This window comes from Argentina anserina, chromosome 1 (genome assembly GCF_933775445.1).
Source record: "Argentina anserina chromosome 1, drPotAnse1.1, whole genome shotgun sequence".
In the NCBI taxonomy this organism is placed as follows: domain Eukaryota; kingdom Viridiplantae; phylum Streptophyta; class Magnoliopsida; order Rosales; family Rosaceae; genus Argentina; species Argentina anserina.
Window position 1 is genome coordinate 22,466,720 of NC_065872.1, and position 20,442 is coordinate 22,487,161.

Sequence of the window (20,442 nt, forward strand, 5' to 3'; positions counted from 1 at the left end):
TCTGTTATGCCAAGGTTCAGGCCCATTTTAGGGAAGTTTTGGCTGCTTTTGGACCTGCTTCAGCTTTTAGTATTAATATTTGATGTTTGGTAAAATCATTTAAAGCTACTTTTTGCTCAAATTGATTTATGCAACAGGTAAAATCGAAATGCTAGGGAATGGTAGTTTTTGAAAGCGGTTTTTTTTAAATACATAGCTACAATGTTATTTTAATGAAATTATATGACCTACCCATTTCGTCCTAATTTTTCTTAAATATTACATGTCAATTAAACTCTATCTATTTGTTTAGCCACACGCTTCTTCATTTCATATCTTCCTTCCTTGTTGAAAACCCCCATAGACTAGAAGCACTTCATCTTCTTCATTTCATCTTTTCCTTCTCTATAGAACACTCCAAGAGACTAGACAAGTTCCCCCTTCTCTTCTCCAAAGAATTTTCGCACGCAAGAGTCTGGTCCTCGTAATCACCTCTCGCGTTCTCTGCCTTCTTTCCTTACATAAGTGAGAATTCCAAGCAAGTCTGTAGAACATAGCTTGTGGGTACCAGGCAAGTTTTGTGTGTGATCAAACTAAACTTTTAAGTGCTCACCAAGTAACTTGAGTGGTACATCTTTATATAAAAGGACTAGTGATGAATGGAAAAACACACCTCTATCCTCCATCTATTATTCTATCATTCTCTTCTCTCTACTATCTAGCAAGCAAGTTAGCTCCGTTTATAACAGTGTCGTTGTTCTTATCCAAATGACTCGGACCTTCTTTTTTTTTTACCAAGAATGACAGAGATCTTAGAAGTCTGGGTTTGCACACTGAAAGCTGAAAACAGCTGCTGCGTTGAGCATGCTCGTGCAGCAATCTCCTACCCATTGACGAATATAAACTCCACCATTTAAAATTTTAAAGATCAACTCACCACGCTAATGATATTCATCAAACCCTATACACATTGGATGTTAACATTAACCCTCAGGTTAGATAACCTAGGACAACCAGACCAATAAGCCCATAATTAGCTGAAAAGACAAATTACAGACACTCTACTGAGTTCAGTTTTACTTTTGTGAAGCAACTTTGATGTCACCTCCACAGGATAGAACTCCATTGCCAACAAAGTAATCTTCACTCTTCACCCGACGATAAAACAGTACATACGCTGCAGGTGACTTCACATCTTCTTCGTTTATGGGTGATATGTGACTATCATCAAAACTATACCATCTGTCCTCATCCAGAAGCTGTAGACAATAAATAGTCTGAATATTATTCTACGAACATGAAACTATAGATAATACGTGAACAAAAAAAATTTCCTCCCCCCACCTTGATATGTGCAGTGTAATGCCCACTGCCCATGTTGCCATAATGATTCGTCAATGCATAAAGTTCATAAAGCTGCTGGCCAACATTGCAGTTGTGAGCAATGTAATTGGTCAGATCCAAGTCATGAATGGGGAAGTTGACAAATGTTTCCAACTTATGCTTCATTGACCTGCTGTACGAGAACCTCTTTAGATGGATGACCAACACTTCAGGAAGCCTCCAAAGATCTAGCTTCTTACTTGCTTGTCGCCGCTCCTTGCACTGTGGGCAGTACCTTCACCACATATATTAATAGATTTATTTTTAGTGGTTATCTAAGGTATATAAGGAATGAACTCCTCTAAGCAGTACCTTTCCAGATATATTATGAAAATTAATTTTAGTGACTAGATAAATCATAATGAACTTTAAGCTTTAACAAAGAGATAAATCATAATTGTAACAAAAAAAAAAGAGATAAATCATATTCTACATTATTTAGCTCTAGATAGCACATGTCGAACAAGCAACCGATATCTCAGTCATCTCAAATGCCTAACGCATAAGTGCTTCAAAGAGAAAAAAATTAATTCATGAATAAGCTGTAATGAGAGTTGCAGACTAAGAAACTTATGTAATTGTACAGTAACACTACAAACTTGAAAAGCAAATTGCAAGCATTTAAATTTGCCCTTAATATCGTCACCAGTCAGTTTCTTCTGTAGCCTAGTAAATCAAAAGTAAGAGGTGGAACTGTCACAGAGATTCAAGTTAGGGACCTTTAATTGGCCCTGATTTCATATTAACCAATAAAACATTATATGTATACATGCAGGACTGCGGGCATGAGTGTAGGCGTGGGTGTGTGTGTGTGTGGTATGTGGTATGTGTAGTTCAGGCAGGATTAACAATGCAAAACATGTGAAACATACTTCTGTCTTAGATCATTACTGACTCAGTATCTTGAATCTTTACATACAACACTGACTTACCACATATCTTCAGGCACCAGTGGTTCTTCACGTAGAAATGCTTCAAGGCAAGTGTACAAGGAAAGAGGTTCAGTACGCACTTTCTTTGTTACAGGCCCATACTTGAAAACTTCTGGCAAGTTTTCCAAATAATGGGTATGATATTTATCCAAAAGCTTCTGTGACCAGTCAGCGTATACTAGTATTGATGATGATTCCAAAGGCAAGGTGATAGCTTTCTCTTCCCCCACTGACAGATCAACGCATGCTGTACTTTCATCCACCAACTGGAGAGGCAACTTTAGTGATTTCACTGGTTTAGAACTGGTCATATCATTAGTCATTGAATTGGATATAGCCGAAACAGTGCCAGAGACGTTTGATGTATCAGTATGATCCAGACTCTCAGTTCTTAGCATTGGGGACAGCATTGTACGGACTATATTTTGTATATTGCCTCTTGTGATTTCATCATCACACGAGATAGACGACAGAAGAGGGGTTCCATAAGGTACCCATCCTGATGTGGCCAGGCCATCACTAGTTCCTCTGGATACAGATGACAGTTAGTTGGAGTGCAGAAAATTATCACAATGCCTGATAACAAAAAGTTTCGGGGGAAGAATACAAATAAACAATCCCATCAATATTATTAACTACGCAACCAGCTTTTATTTTCAGTGCTAGCACCCAGGTGTGATGTAATTGGTTAAGAATTAGAAATAGTCGCTCAACGTAGATTATTTTAGGGCAGAAAGGAAAAAAGATATACTTATAAGGTGGGAAACGCTTTTTCTGTACATGGTATTAAGTAAGCACAAATAGCACTACAAGGACCAAAGTTAAGTATATACATACTGGTCCTTGCGACGGTGTATTAACTGAAGATATTTTGTGCTTTTCGCCAACTTTGGAACCTTGTATGCAGCAAGATGGTCATCATCTTTAATGGTAGATAATAATATCAACGGGTCTTCAAGGTATCGATGAATCATATGGTTTTGTATCTGTCAAGCACAAGTTAAAAAATATATACTGATGGCATACATTCATTTAGAAGTCTAAAAGGCTAAGAGTTGAAATGCGGCATTCAACATACCTCGACAAGCAAAAGCCTCTCACTATGCTTCACAGAGCTAGCATTGCTAATGGCTTGGATCAAGTCCCGGCAACGTCCCTGTTTTGGGACTGTAACAGTATAAGTTAATGGCAATGCACTTCCATTGCACGTAAAAACGGTTACTGTCATTGTTCTAGTTGTGGTCGACTGCAAGGGCAATGAAAGGTACATGAAGGGATCAAATGTAACAGAGACTTTGTTACACATGGGGCAGACCAAAGTTGATTTGTATTGGCCCTGTTAACCAGAAACAGCAAAAATGAGCAAAAATGAACATGAAACAAAGATTACAAACAGAAGACTAGCCTTTTATTCTATAATTTGATCCTCTCCAACACAAAGTAAAGAAAGGTACCACCGGGCCCCATGTCTGCACTCTACCACTAGTTATTCTGACAATTACCATATCTCTAAGGTTTTCTTTCCATCTCAAACCACTCTACCAGTGAGCATTCTAAACAGATCCAGGACAGGTTTTAAAACGCGTTTAGGGGCATTTAAAGGTGCTTACGAGAGCAAGGAGTAAAAACTGTGTGAGCCATGCCTTTAAAAAGTGCCTCTCATGGTGTCAGTGTTTCTTGGGAAACAGCATGCTTTTGCAAAAAGTGTGCCTATTGCACTTTATGTCTCTATCCCTATAGGCATATGCCTCTGGGATTTGAAACATAAAGTGCAATGATGCCCTTAAGGGTAGTTTTGTATTGCTGCGACTTAAAAAAATCCGCTGCTGCTATGCTGTGAATCAGCAGTAAAATAAAACAGTTTCGTGTTTTCATGTTTGGTAAACATGTACTTCTAAAAGCTGCTGTCACGCCATAAACTATTATTTTTCCAGTGTTTTTATGACAGCAGCTTATAAAAGCAACCATGATGCTGCTTCTAAAAGATGCTTCTAGTGACCTATTATTTTAAGGAAAAACGCTGCTTTTATTTGATCTACCAAACACAAAAGAATTTTAAAGCTGACATGGAAGCTGATTATTTTAAAAGCACAGCTATACCAAACAAGGCCTTAATCCCCCCTTTCAGATCTCAGGTAGAATCAAAAGAAGTTAATAAACGAGATTGGAGGCATTTTGGTAAACCCCAAAAGTAGTTCTCTAGTGTTGTCAACAGTTGGCAGCAACTTGGCTATCATAAACGATAGAACTCAAAAAACAAAATATACTAGCATCAGATTCAAATGGTAATGTCAACTGCCTCACAAGCGCCCCCAGATTAATATTGCCATAATCAACATATCCATCCACTAAGTAGAAAACTACTGAAACAGTTCTCAAAAACACAGCTCTCTTCACAGTTAGACAGCATTAGGTTAACACTGAAATACTAATTTAAAGATATCTTGACGACTATATCTACTAAAACATAACCCTAGAACGAGAACAATGAACAGACCCACCTTCACTTTTGATAACTAAAACAATACAGAAATAACCAAGTTGTAGTTGCACTGACAAAACAGTTGCTAAACTACTAATTTTATTAAAATTCAATGTTTTCAAAAATACTCACTTGGCATACATCAACGATTATGGAGTCATTACGAGCAATGTGGTTAGCCCAATATTCATCAGCAACTTCTTCATCAGGCCGACCATCAGCATCTTTAGATTTTATATAAGGTTTATGTTTCACACGATTCAGATCTTCGTGGAGACCATCTAACAAGAATGCCAAAAGTTCCTGAAAATAAAAGCATCTGACGAGTGAAAATGCCATGCATATGTTGGTCAAAATAAAATTGTAAGTTTCAAACCTGAGAATCATGTTGATTGTAACCACTAAACTGCGGGGCAAAACGAGCAAGTTTTGTTTTAAAAGGTCGAGGAGCAACCGGTGTTCGTCCAGGTGCCCAAAGCTTCCGCAACAATTCGCCAAATGCTAGAGCTAGCTCACCCTACAGTATGAAAAATTCGCATCAGTAATATTCTGAGGCAAAGAAGAAAGAATACAACTTTGAGTTGGCAGAAATACCGATACCATATAAAGAACATTGTAATAATTGTTTGGTTTTATTACATAGCGCATCAGCAGACAAAATTCAACAAGATCATGAACCAGACAAGTGTCAAATATTAATATTACAGCTAGTGGACTAGAGATTACGATGCTCCCTAGTACAATTGTCTAACACTAACCAAAACATTCGATGCAACCATGATTCTCGAGAAAGAAAAAAAAAGGAAAATGAGAGAGATAGAGAGAGAGAATGTAATCATGTGGCCAGTCTAATAGCCACTCATATTATACTGTTAACTGTATTATTCTACAAAACAATGTAGCGCATAGGGTAATGGAAAGTAATCTTATCTATAATTCAGTTGGAGAATTTTTTTTTTGTGGGGGGTTTGGGGGGGGGGGGCGTTCATTAGGATAAGCAAATATATCAAAAAGAACTTTTAAAATCTGGTTTGGACAAAACGCAGGCAGTTCCAATTAGGTAGAGTATTAGAAACTTACGCGCATACCCAGAGTGTTTTCCCAATTTATCTCTTGATGATAATCTTCACGAAAATAGCTAGCGAACTCTGGTGTATGGACAAGGCATTGTATAGCACTGTTCATAAAACAAGTATTCCCTAGGTTTTGTAACCCAGTCAAACCACCAGACGAACCCCTTGTACTAACACCGATTGTCACATAAGTAGTGTCCGATTCTCTTTGACTTTGCGCAAACTCTGCGTTACAGCTTCTTGATGCACCCTTGCTTGCAGATAAACCTCCAGCTATGGACAAGCTTAACGTAGAAGGCTCTAGAGGAACAGTGGCATCTTCCTTATCTAAAGATCCATTGTAACAAACAGAACTTGTGCATCCACTTGGTCTTGTACCATTATCAAGACTGAGGACCTCCACCAGAATCTGATTTCGTTTACCAAAAGAAAATCACAGGACATCAATGCTGAAACTAACTGGTCCATATGAAAAATAATTATACTAACTTGTCTCTGGTAACATTTCTAATAAATATGTAGAATCCAAAGAAATCACCTAGAACTGTATTGAAGGTCACGACATGCATAAAATGTTAACGTGGATAGGAGAAGAAACTTGGCTGTCAGTTGCAATCACTGTGAGTTTATTGCATGTTTATCAACACAGGTCTAAGGTTTAGAAAAATGATTACATGTATACATAAAGAACAGATACATGTCTAATTGTCTATCTATTTAGTTTTTTTTGTTCAAATATTCCAAAGAACCACGGAATTGCATTATAAGTTCCTTAGGTGTACTAACTCTTGATATATGAGACCCATTCAGAGAAAAAGTAATCTCTACACCATATCATACAAAATACCCCTCCAGATGTAATACTTAAGAGCATAACAACTGCAGCCAGTGTCTGCTCTAGCAAAGAGTGCTATAAATATGAAATCCCATGCTGAAGCAGAACCCAGTGATTTACAAAAGACTAAAATAAGTAAGTGGAAAAATAAAGTCACTCACATCCTGGTCCATTTGTATATTTGCATCATCCAGTGTTTTATCAATGTCGGTCATCAGGGCTTGTTGCTTGCGTCCATAAAAGTCCCAAATGCATACCTGCAGGGGAGGAAATTCAAATAACTTAACTAACGAAGAGTTGGGAGTAAAGGAAACCTAGGCATAGTGAGTGGAAAGACAAGAAAAATGTACTTGTTCCGGGCTGAGATCAAAGATTTCACAAGCTCTTCTGTGGAGCTCTCCAATGGTTTCCTTCTTGCTTATTCTTATAGTGGCGCTCCCGCCTTGTGGGACGAGAAGTAACTGAAGACGCAGAGGGTAGACTTCAACAGCCATTTCTGTCGGAGATGGGCCTGAACTAATGACCCTCCTGGGCAATGTTGGACCACCTCCGTACCTGCAGCCGGCTTACAAAACATTGTCACATATGGAATCATTGGATGTGATGTATGCAAGGCGAAAGGGGATACCATGCATGCAACTGGTTCCAAACTTGTTGAGGGAGCAAGACATAATCACGGCCTTCTAATAGAGTATCCTGAATCTCAACAGAGTCCTCTGCTGCTGCAGAAGCACCGAATATTAGATCGGAATTATCAATTCCAGGAGGCCTAGTGGAAGCAGCCGACTCAGAATGCTCGGGGTGTTGTTCCTGGTTCACATAGTCAATCCAATGCTGCCACCATCTTGTATTTTCATATCGATCCATAATTAGAAGCAAATCAAATTGCAGATTTGGGAGAGACAAGGGGTGTTTTACCTTTGGGTAATCAAGAAGAAGGTGTCGCCCTCTTTGGATTTGGCTTCGGCAGCCAAAGCAATGTCTTTTATCAAAATTCGCTCTTCATCGGGAGTAAGGCTGCTGCTGCTGCTCCTCCGCCTGCACACCGACACCTCCGCCATGCCAAGAAGAAAAGTCCCTGGTTTTAGTGACAACACAGCTTCACCGGAACCCACCCAGATGCAATTCGTACTTACATTCTTTTTAAGAACGAAAAATACAGGAGCTGAGATTTACATTTCACTATCCATACACTGGTCTCTGGGTTCCTTTTGGAAAAAAAAAACTTAAATTTCGTCTTTATTCACTTAGAGCTCGTACTTTATAGTGTGAACTTATTTCAATTGACAGGTTTTTTTAAAAGACAATAGACTCTTTTATTTTAATTGACCCATACTTTTTGAAAAGACAATAGACTTGTTTAAAAGTACACAGATTTTCATAAAATTGTTAAAACTATTGATTTTAACCACAAATTTTTAGCTAATTTCTATATGCTTTCATTGATTCATGAAATCTACATAATTCATATTGATTGACTTATATAGATTTTTTAGTACCCATAATGTATGTGTATTTCATGTTTCTCAACTACAAGCTCACGGTTATGTGATAATTTGCTTCACTCGCGGGTGCACCTTAAGCATTTAGGTTGGTCTTATGGGTTATTTGACGCCTCATGGGTGCTATTGGAAGATGATTTAATGTATGCTAAGAAACTTTTCTACGGAACAATTTTGGTTCTAAGCAAATTTATTGGTGGTATGACTTGTATCTATTACAAAAAAATTAGATAATCTCGATTATTTATAAGAAGATAAAATAAACTCTTCAAATTTAATCTATCGACTAATAGGTACCAAATAAATGGAAGTAAATAAATTGTTCATGAAGTTTTAAGCTAAAGAAGTCGGTGTTCATGAAACATTGATATAGTTATTATTTTCATTTCTTCTTACGTACTTCTTTCATTGTCATTGTTTTTATTATTAGCATTGGGCATGTATCCACATATAAGAATGAGGTTTTAAAAAGTGTAAAGATACAAGGTAACAACATAACATAAAGAATAAGAAAACAATCATGAGATTGTAAGAGGGTGTTTTTGCAGTGCAACTAGACCAAAAATCGATCGAGGAAAGGATCCAAGAACGATTTTGTTGTGATTGATCTGACTTGATAGTAACAACAACAATTCACGTGACCGTAGCAACAGAGATTTGCTTGACCGTAACAGCGGCAAATGGAATTCACATGAAACTTACAGAAGGCATAACAGCAAATCAAATTCACATGAAACTTACAGAAGGCATGGTATGGGAGCTGGATGCTTGTGAGTTTAGTAGAGATGGGATCGCATGATTTGGATGATGATTAAGTGATATGAGCACTTTGTACGACATTCTTAACATGTTTTTACCTCCATTTGTACTTTGCTTAGCCCTTATTGTTAAACTATTGAGTCGTAGTAAGAGTCTTTGACGGTATTGGATGCATTTTTGTGCTTAAATGAGTTTAAAACGTAGAATTGGTCTAGAGTCCTAGTTTGAGTAGGAATCCTTGTAGGACTAGGAAACCTAGTTGGATTAGGAGTCTTCATCTTTCTACGTTTTGGTCGCATTTGCGATATTTTAAGTCATTCTTGCACTAGGAATCCTTGTTAGGTTTCGAAACTAATTATCTCTTACTTATGATTTTATTTTCTTATTTTCAGATTGGATTTAAGAGATAATACTAGAGGAAAACAATGAGAAGTCATGCACAAGGAGTCATATCATCAACAAGTCATGCAACAATTAAATAGAAGAGATAAAAAAAGTGGAGAGAATTAAGAGATGGAGTCCTTACCGTGGGAAGAAGAAAAGAAAAAGGAAAAAATAAATGTGAAGATTAATTAAGTGAAAAGAACAGAGATGGAGTCATGCATATGCAACCTAAAAGTTAGAAGATGATCATTAAATAAATAAAACATGGCATGATTTATGGAATAAAACATGACATGATTTAGGGAATAAAGCATGACATAATTTAAGGGATTAAAACATGGCATTAAAATAGGAAGAAAGAGGCAAGTTCAAACCAAACTTACCCTCCCTCTTTCCTCTATATATACATGGATTCACCTCTCAAATAATATCACTTCTCCTGTGCATTCAAGAGCCAAAACTCTACCAAAATATTACCTCAAACATCCTTCACCAAAACAGCAAAACGTTCTCCCCCATATACCAATTCCATCTCCACCGAAATCACCATTGAAGACACACCTCCAAGGTTCCTACAACGTTTGATTCTCCCAACTCATCTCCATGAGTTTGTTCATTTTTGATATTCTACAATACTTTGTCTATGAAGATTATAGTATGATGTTTGTGTGGGATTATTGTTTTGTATTAAGAATCAAAATTTTCAGATTGTTTTATTAGATTTTTGGATCTTTGCCGAATTAATGGTTTCCTGTAATTAATGAGTTTGTATTTCTAATGTTGTGTTATGACCATCTTTCTCATACTTTTAGATAATTTTCAAATATGTGCATATGAATTTAGTGCTTGGATGCAGTCCCTAAGATTGTGTTTGAGTGCTAGATTCATCAACCATATTGACATAAATCGAATCATGCCTTAAGTAGGTTCGGTTTGTGTTGATTAAAAGTGGCAAAAATTCTAGAAATTTGCATGTGAAACCATGGTGGGTAACGCCATACATGAAACATGTCTCCAACAAAGATTTGGTGCTTAAATGTAATCTTGTTTGATTTCTACTCTAAGTGTTGTTAAACTTGATTACATGCAATTTAGGTGAGGCCCTAAGTCAACCTAAACGTCAATAGAAATCTTACATGATTAGATGTTTCCCTAAGGTTCTAATTGTATTGGTGTCTAAAAATATGTAATCAGATGAATTAGAATGCATGATATGTTCAAACTTGTAATTATGTGGTGTAATGGTAAATTTGGTTTAAGTTTGTTAAAGAGAAGTCGATCATGTAAATAGTAATTTAGGATTTATTTTCATTAGTAGTTAATAATCAATCTCAAACCCCTCATTATTTGTTAACACTAAAAGTTTAGAGTTCCCTTCAATTCTCCAAACTGAACGATCCCTACTTATTTTATACTAACGATGACATTTTACAGGGTTTATTATAGACGTTTTAATTAATGATCTATCATTAAGGTGTGGTGGGTAAGGGTTTGGATAAGAGAGATAGAGCTTGCTCTCTTGCTTGAAGTTTTTAATGGTTTTTGGGTTTTTTGTGTGTTGGGATCAGTACTGGATGAGTTGGAATGAATCCATGTGGGTTCGAATCTCTCTTAGGTTGGAATTAGTTGGACTAAATCCCCCTCCTCTCTTTATAGTGGAGTTGGGAATGGAGGATGAACCTCAAAGACCGATGGTCCTCAAGGCTTCTCTTCATCGCGTCGTCGGAGAGATGCGTGGTCAATGGATAGGGGCGGTGATGGCAGGGATAGGTCGGCACCTTGGTGTTGTTGTGACCAATCAAAGATCATGGGCTCCTTAAATCATGCTCAAAGGAAGTTGTGGGGATAGGAAAAATCAAAGAGATCTTAAAAGATCTATGCGTGATTCCCTCTCCCTGATTTTCTGGTGCTGTCGGAACTAGCCAAGCACCAATCCCAGTAGCAAAAGTGGTAGAACGTGTTTGCCAAATGGAGATGAAACAATTGAAAATGGGAAATGGATATGGGTTATGTGATGGGTTTTATGCCAGAAATGGGCATTGGCTTTATTGGGTTGAATATCCCTTTCTCTACTAGCCCAATGTCAAATTTAAAGCCACATAAGGTCATTTAAAAATCCTAATTGAATACACCTAGACTTATATGGATAATTAAAAGTCTGTATTGAATACAACTAGACTTTTGAATTCCATAGATTTTTTTAAAACTCTCACTAAATCCATATACAATACACCCCCCTTAAGATTACCCGGGCATATGCACTGATTTTAATGCTATGATGGATTTCAATTACCCATCATAGCATTAAAATCAGTCCATATGCCAAGTAATCTTTTTGTCTCTTGTAAATCTTATTGAATGCATTGCAAATCATCAACCCATTTTCTTCTTCAAGTAAGGTCGGATGATAGTACATATTCTTAAGATTCTCCCTGTGTGCATATTCAAAAATTTGGATCAAAATTATGATGTAATGTGGACGACTAATGTTTATTTATGCTTAACACTTTGTTTGAGAAGATATTTATGCTTAAACTTTAAACAATGATGAATTACATAAACCACTATAACTATATAGTAATGTGCCACGATTAATCTATAATCTTTCATGCGTTAGATGACAAGTTAAACTATCTACTTTTTTATGATGTTACTCTAAAGAGTTGTAGAAAGTGGTTCTTACATGTTATCGTCAACCGTTTTCAACATGTGCAGGAAATGCTGAAAGTCTACTAGGTACTCTTCGGCATTTGGATGAAGATTGGCGGATAAGAGGTACAAACTCTCAGGGTAGGTGGGATATATCTCTTCTATTTTTCTTACTATACTACTAATACTATATATGTCTCCTACTTCAACAATGATATTGTCGACATCTAGCTTTACTTGCAAGTCTCCATCTATAATTCTGTTGGCGGATAGCCACAATAGGTCTCTGCAACTAGTGTTTATTTTGAAAGAAAGTTTCCCAACAAGCGTCATGCCTCAATCTAGGTATGACATGTCTCCTGCTTCCATTGTAGTTGAACATGTACAGTAGAACCTCGTTAAATTAATACCCTATTAATTAATATCATCGCTAAAATAATATTTTTTTCCGGTCTCGACTCAGGGCTAACGTACTAAATTAATAATTCGTTAAATTTATAAGATAATAGAAATTTGAAAGTTCATATAGACCCCATCAAATATACAAATTAATAATGACATAATTTATATAATGAATTTTGCATTTATGAAGATTTCAATGAAGAATTTTTTTGATTTAATTATCATCAAATAAAATAATATAATACATTGAATACCATAATATTTTGAACAACAGTATATGTGATAAATCAAACAATGTAGTGCATGAACAAAGTAAAAACTTGTGTTTTCTTCTAAAAAAGTGAAAAATTATATTTATTATACCTTGATAAATTAATAAGTTATTAATTAATCGATAAATTAATAATCTATTAATTTATCAATATATTAACATCTCGTTAAAATAATACAATTTGACAATCCCGAACCTTTACTGTACGATTACTCACCTCGTTATCTCTATGTATCCATTCAATCATAGAATTATGAATGAATGTATAAATGTATATATTATACGGTCAATTGTGAAATGTAAACCAACAACCAAATCAAGTATTTATTATTTGATTTCTTACCTATACAACACTTAGAGAGTGCGTGGTATCTTTCCATCGAGTAGCAAGTCATACTTATGAGGATTGAGAACAATGTATTCCCTCAGTGACAACTGAGAGGAAGTATAAGAACAACTAATCAAATAAAAAACTAAATTTTCACTTTAAAGAATATTATTAAGTTTTTATTATTCAAAATAATTTAATATATATAGTATGATAATTTTACCTCTCACAAACATTGCATATGATGTAAGATTAAATGAAAATCATGAAATTTAACAGAGAGGTTGCAAATCGGAAATTTTCTCCAAATTTAATAGGTGAATTGGCGCAATTGCAAGTTTAGGATGTAAGTAGATAATTTCAATGGGAAGTAGTTTGGTAATTTTGCCTCTCACATATGTCCACTCTGATAAGTTGTAAACCCATAAGAACTACAATTATACTAACCAAGATACGATATACTCTGTCGAGCACACCAATTATGCCCTATATTGCAGCAAGACACATTCACATTTCTTCATTTTTTGTAATTATATCATCCCACATTATTATTGACATTTTAAAATCTATTTGGGTGTTGTCTACAAGTGAATCAATATTGCATCTTATCATATGTCATGTATAAACATATATATGTAAATATGCCAGCTACATGTACTAAAACTTTTTTAGCATGTCATATATGATATTGCACTTTTTTTTTTGAATAAAAAACTCGTGTGGTTGCCCTTATTTTTCATTAACAAAACTGTGAAATGTAAGGGAGAAGTGAAGCTTAAACATTTGACTACAGAGATTTGAAATAATATAAAACAAAATCTAGCAAACACTACTATAATTCGGCTATATTTGTTTTAAACCAACAATGTCATAAATGAGGAATCACTAGATATGTAACTCTAGTTATGATTAAGCAACAATTACATATCCTAATGTCCAATAAACCAGCTCCCTAATTATGTTGATGCAAGAAACTAGATCCCACAACACTTAGTTTCATTATACTGCTAGGCAAAATGACCATTTGACAAAACACGAAACTCGCCATCGACCGAGAGCAGCAAAGCACAATGAGTCCGCACACGAACGTGTCACCCGAGACTGGCCTTACATAACTAATATATTTAACAAGATCAAAAACACAAAAAACTCCAAAAAGTGAACAACCAGCCCATGCCTGAGCTAAAAATGCCCAAGCCTCACTACAAGAACCGGGAGAAAACCAAGTTGACATCTAAACTAAGCTCAACTCGTGTTACCTTGCCTACGTCGCACCTGATGAGAACCATATCCCACCATCTCCTTTTGAAGATCGTTGTTGCGCTTAGATCGGGTCTAAAATACCCAATACAAGTTACGCCTCCACACCCAACTCCTCCATTTCGATCTAATTCGATATGGGCCCAACCTCGCCACCACAATAACCTCTAAAGATGAGCCACCAAGGCAAATCACCAACTAGACCATAGTGGATCAAGCCAGATTTATCCTCTCCTCACAACACCAACGCCTACCACAGCTCCTCGATAGAAACGCAAATCATAGACTGAGAGAACTCAGGACACTGCATATCGACAATAGGCCAACAAAAGACTTGTCCGATGACAGCAGAAAAGCTATCCACCGGACAAGTCAAAAAGGCTCTTATTTTGTTGCACTCACTCTCTACATAACTATTTCTCCCTTTCTTCCAAACTCCCTCTAATAATGTACTTTATTGTTTCAAAGGAATAGAGTTTCTCAAATTTTTAACAAAATCTCTACCCTTTGGAGTGATATACAATTAAATAAATAATTATCTTAACAATTTTCCCCCTTTTTTCTTTAAACAAATAGAAAGAAATAATAAATAACCCTTTAAACTCTTTTCTTTATATCTAAAACATAAAATTTTCATTTAATTGTGTCAATTAATTTCAGCTTGCATATATCTTCAGCGAGTGCAACTCACATCTGAACACATGGACAATAAATTTGTATGAGGTATCCAGGATACAAATGCAACTAGAACATGGGTGATAGACGTAAAAATAAATCATTCTACTTTCTTCCTAAAAGATATTCATAATAATAACAATTTATATTGTATATGAGATATGAGGAAGTCTACCTTTTACTACTGATTTGGAACTACCGTGTCCTCTCATCACTAGCAGAATTAACTCGAGTTGCTGAATACCCCTTTGAATTTTGTGTTTCTTGGCCAATAGGAAAGATAAACGGTTGATCTGAAGTCCTCCTTTTTAAGTCATCATTGAAATCACTACCATCCAAATTTTTCTTCCTCATGTTATCATCAATGCCATTGTAGTCTAATTTCTGCAAAATACTTGGAACTACCATCTTGCCATCCTTGGTAAACCTATTTCCCATTTCTATATCGAATTTCTGCTTGGAGCCAATGAAACCTCTTTCACTCTCTGAAGCGATAGATCCCATGACACTATCATCATCTTTTAAAACCCATGCTCGGAAATCGACCATTGAAGTTGGAATCCTAGAGCAGAACACTTCTTTCAAGTTTCCCAATATCCCGTTGGTGTATGGGTTTTCGTTCTTATCATAGCGGTAACGAAAGTTCTCATATGTTGTCTGTTAAAAAATAGTAGTAAAATTAGAAAAATAATCTATGCCAAATTGGAAGGTTGGCTAAATATTCAGCACATCATACTGATGTAAACAAGTAGGTGTAAGAACTACATCCTCAATGTAATAATTAATTACAGCTATATTATCAAGGAGGTATAAAATGAAAAATGAACTTTCAACAACAAAAGTAGAAACAGAGATAGACATGGCACTAGAATAGAAGGATGCAATTGGCTATGTTGTTTTTATACCATGTTATTTGTAATTTTACTGGTTCATTACCCTTTGCATAGTTTGATTTCTATAGTATTTTAATATATAAGGAGTACTATATTAAAAAAGTCAACATATGAGAACTGGAAATCAAAAAATAATTTTAAAAAGTCAAACGTGTGCCTCTCCTATTAAATGTAGTGTAGTTTCTGATTACAAAAGTAGAATAGTGGTAATTGAGAATAAAGAGAACTTGATATATCTCACATACACGCACACACACACGTGGTATACATGTAGTCTGAAATTTGCATGGCCTCTATCTTTTCCAAACTAAGTTCGTCAAAAAAATTTATTTAAAACATAGCATGTAAAATAATTAAACTATGTACAATACCTTTTCATTTAGCTCAAGAGATATTCTTTATTAACTCGAGCTATATACTCCCCTGAATATGATGATATACTATAACCTTCAAATGATATATATAATAGCATATCATATTTGACGTCCAGCTAGACCAAGATTCTTTAATCATTAAAAAAAAGAAAAGATCAAGATTCTCTAATGAACATAGTAAAGACAAAGGATATATCATAATCCTATAAACCTCTTTTTGTTTAATTTCCATAATAAGTATTGTTCAGTCTTGAATTTTTAAGCTATCAATTTAGATCGAAGATCAATTACTATTCTTTTTTTCCACATGGTATAATTATAAGCCAAGTAAATGAATTAAACATATACATGTTTTGCAAAATGATGCAAAACACATTTTCCAGTCAAAAAGGAGTAAAGGAAACTGCCCAATACCAATAGGTCTCATGGTATAAGTCTCTCTTTGTAAGTGAGAAGTCATGAGTTCCACTTACAACAGACTTGTTATTGCATATTAGTTGTTGTATTTGATCAAAAAAAGAAGAAGGAAAACTCGATAAAAAAATCATCACATCTATTCTATGACAACATTTTATATGTGTTGAATACATTATAGAAAACAACCAACATAAATGCATATACATGTATGTCATCTTAAATTTACTCATGAGAAAAGAAACAGGCAAGACATAGTTCATAAACAAATGGTAATTCCATTATCGACCAATGAATATTACAACAATGAAAAAAGAGCAATAGTGTACCTGGTTGGTGCAAATTAGATAGACATGGAAAACCGTAAGCCCTCCGACAAACCAGACAGCTATGAAGCAATACACTATTAGAATTACTGATACGACATCTTGTGACATGGCCTTCCATAGATTGCCTTGTTGGTGAAGAAGATTGATCCACGAGAACACGAAAACGTATATGCAGAGTAAGGTTGAGGATGAAATAAACAAGATGAAAAATGGATAATTACGCTGCAAACACGAGAGTATGAAGAAATTAATTAAGTTTCTCTGTAATAATAATCTAAAGTTTTTCATTTTAACAATATTAATCAACTGATTTAACATGGAAAATCAGTTGATTAACATGTTAGAATGTTAATCAACTGATTTTCCATGTTAGAATGATAATGGACTTCCTCCGAATCTAAACTATAGTAAGAGTTTTGTTTTTCAAGTGCAGTAACTTTCAACAAAGACTAAAGTGCAGTAACAAATGCGTTTTGTTATAGTTAGATAACCCAATATGCCATCCTAAATAAGATTATCTAGGGTCTCAAGCCTTAAGACACAAATTAAACACCTTCCCCTTACCTCGTGTCTTCCAATACCCTATTATTCCCGAAATTCATTCTCATGTTAACTTTTTATATTTAAAAACATATTATTTTTAAGAGAGGTTGCAAATGGTTTTTACGGAAATGCAATAAGTACAATTAGTTTATACACAAGGACTTATACAATAGTAACACTAGACGTTGAAAAATGCATTAAGGAGTAGACACATAAAAGCTGATATTATACCTAGTTAGAATGTAATTTAAATGCACAAGATGAAAACTTATATATAATAAAATGAAAGTAATTAAGTTGAAAACTTATATATATAGTTGGTAGTTGTAAGGCTAACTTACTAATCCAATACACTGACCAACCCATGGACAATGGTGATCAAACTTTTGAACACAATTGTTGCAGATGGAACAATGAGAAGCACGCGGTGGACGATATAAAAGACATGTATCACAAAACTTGACCTTTACAGTATGACCATTGACTTGTACATTCTTAATTCGAGGTAATTTCATACTAGAGCCTTTGTCATTGACCCACTCCATTGATGGGGTAGACTCGCAAGCCTCATCTGATTCTGGCGGTCTTGAACTCCTCGGAATTATACCAGGATCTCTACTGGATGTGAGGAAGAGAAAAGTAAAATCCTGCATAGTCATCGATAAAAACAATAAAACAAGGGTAACAAGTAAGGAATAAAAAAGATAGGAAGAAAGAATTCAATTCAATTTACCAACCAAAATAGTGAGGAGGAGGCCCGCAACAAAAACAGGATAGTCATAATGGGGTTGATGTCCATTGATGGTTACAAGCATTCTGATGCAGAATGTAAGTGCAGGACATCCGATCAAAAAACTAGTTAGATAGAGGGAGGCGCCATCATGACCAAACACTAATCTTCCACCACATAAAAATTTCTGACAACAAACTCAAAAAATTCATCAAATCATCATTGAAAAATATGAATTGTGATAAGAAGAATGAAAAAAAAAACATGAATGCATACATTGTTGCCCTTCCAAACCCGGTAGAGCCTTTCTTGTTGAGGCGCGAGAGGGTTGCCATGAAAGGAAGAAGAATCACAAACTTGGCTGGTTTTCCTGCTTAACATCGTCATCAAGCGAAATTAATAATAAATCTTTTTCAAATTTGATTTCCTAAATGGAAGGAATTTGGGTTCCCAAACACCGCTGAAAGAATCAAACCAAACATATTTGGGTTGATGGGGTGTTTGGTGAGGGGGCGAAACCAATGATATGAGATCGATAACGCGCAGAGAAGAGATGGATGTTCAAATCACATCTCCATCATCCTCCTCCCCTCTCAGCGTCTCTCTCTTTTTTTTTCCTTATAATCTTTTTGTGGTGTTTTTCCTTTTTCTTTTGTTTTTGATACAAAATAAAACAATCGTTGTGTAATGTGATTTGTATGCATGCAAACCCGTTATTGCGCAATTTGGCTTCATTCAATAAAATTTATGACTAATTTTGTCTTAACAAAAAATTGTAATGATTTATCGCTTGCTAGCCAAATTTTTTTTTTTTAATTTTTGCCCCCACTACACTTTTTCTGTATCAACCACTCTTTTTGGAAAACCAATCGTATTCTTTTTCTTCTAAAAAAATCTGCATGTATGAATTACTAGTATACTTTTATAACCTACAAACTTACCAATACATACAATTTTGCCTCATTAATTACCCAAACCAGGGAGCGTGCCTTTAATTCCCTTGGGGAACATCAATTTAACAAACAAAAAACTTGTGTCGTTAGTATATTTAAGAGTCAATTAATTATGCTAACTAACAATTTACAAAAATAGCCTTTTGGGGAACTGAAATATTACAAGAGTCATTGTCATTTTAACTGACTCTGGTTCACTCTACTACTCTTTCGTTCTCCATGCTTGATGAGACATTGTTGACAATTACAATTCCATACCTTCCTCTGTCATTAGTCTGTACCAAATATGCAAATATATGAGTATTGCTCAAGTAAAGGCTTATCATTATGCTCACATGAAATGTGTGCATTTATATATAGTGGTCTATTTCACATCCTAATATCATGAGATTAAATTGCATATAATGTTTTATACACAATAATTACCGTTTAACATTTTGACAACCCTTCATGGCAAACAAGTGCTACTGAGCCTCAATAGTAAATAAAGCTATTGAGATTCAGCAAAAATAGTGACATCATTTATGGATTTCCAAAGCTATTGAGGCTTAGTAGCATGCAACACTATTAAGATTCAACTGCAAATCAAGATACATAACCAAACCAAAATGAAACATAGCTTAGAGTTCTTCTCAAAACTAAAATGAAACGGGAATGAAATGCAAAGAAAGAATGATACTGTATATATGTGATGACATATCCATAATTTGATTGATAGTTGGTAACAGATTGTTTATACGGGTCGTTAACTTAAGTTGACCGCATGGAAAACGAAATTTTAGCCCTACCATCAATAATTATGGTCATACAATTGTAGCTACCGGTAAAAAGCCCATCGAAACAAGATATCAGCCGAAACACCTGTGAAAATACAATAGTACCCCTAGATCTTATATTAATTTTAAATAATTAAGAGTCAATCTAATAAATACGAATATAAGACAATAAAATAATAAGTAAAAACTTAATTTCTGAACCAGTAACTAGCTTATCATCACTAACCACCTATCTCTATTATTATAAAGCCAACAACTAGGGTTTTATCAAATTGTGAACTCCCAAATCTGCCTCTCTGTCACACACTCTCACAAAAATACAAATAAGGCTATGATGGTGTAAAATAGAAAATGAAAAGAAATTATATTATATAATTGCGGAGGAAAACTGGAGGAGCACATATTCACTCACTAAATAACCAGCACCTTTCCCACTCTCAGACCCATAAAGTATGTGGTTTATGATAATCTAGATAACCTCTCACTCAAGTAAAAACAAAAAAATTACTTTTGTCT

General features: G+C 35.1%; 2 protein-coding genes across 3 annotated transcripts; both read right to left on the reverse strand.

The window, feature by feature from the left end:
• Positions 1-815: 815 nt before the first annotated feature.
• On the reverse strand, positions 816-7,876 carry LOC126804993 (ubiquitin carboxyl-terminal hydrolase 5). 2 transcript variants are annotated; one of them, XM_050532076.1, is made up of 12 exons: positions 7,603-7,876; positions 7,313-7,528; positions 7,035-7,239; positions 6,846-6,941; positions 5,857-6,258; positions 5,153-5,293; positions 4,909-5,079; positions 3,373-3,630; positions 3,132-3,280; positions 2,295-2,822; positions 1,324-1,597; positions 817-1,238 (listed from the first exon to the last, which is right to left on the reverse strand). In XM_050532076.1, exons 1-12 carry the CDS (start codon positions 7,743-7,745, stop codon positions 1,056-1,058), a joined length of 2,766 nt encoding a protein of 921 aa, XP_050388033.1. In that variant the 5' UTR covers positions 7,746-7,876; the 3' UTR covers positions 817-1,055. The 2 variants fall into 2 exon arrangements, with proteins under 2 accessions (XP_050388034.1, XP_050388033.1); XM_050532077.1 differs by lacking the exon at positions 5,857-6,258 and having other exon boundaries at positions 816-1,238.
• Positions 7,877-15,109: 7,233 nt separating this feature from the next.
• On the reverse strand, positions 15,110-18,584 carry LOC126805001 (probable protein S-acyltransferase 1). The gene is made up of 5 exons (XM_050532088.1): positions 18,474-18,584; positions 18,205-18,384; positions 17,809-18,114; positions 16,925-17,146; positions 15,110-15,571 (listed from the first exon to the last, which is right to left on the reverse strand). The coding sequence occupies exons 1-5, from the start codon at positions 18,582-18,584 to the stop codon at positions 15,110-15,112; spliced, it is 1,281 nt and encodes a 426-aa protein (XP_050388045.1).
• Positions 18,585-20,442: the final 1,858 nt, after the last annotated feature.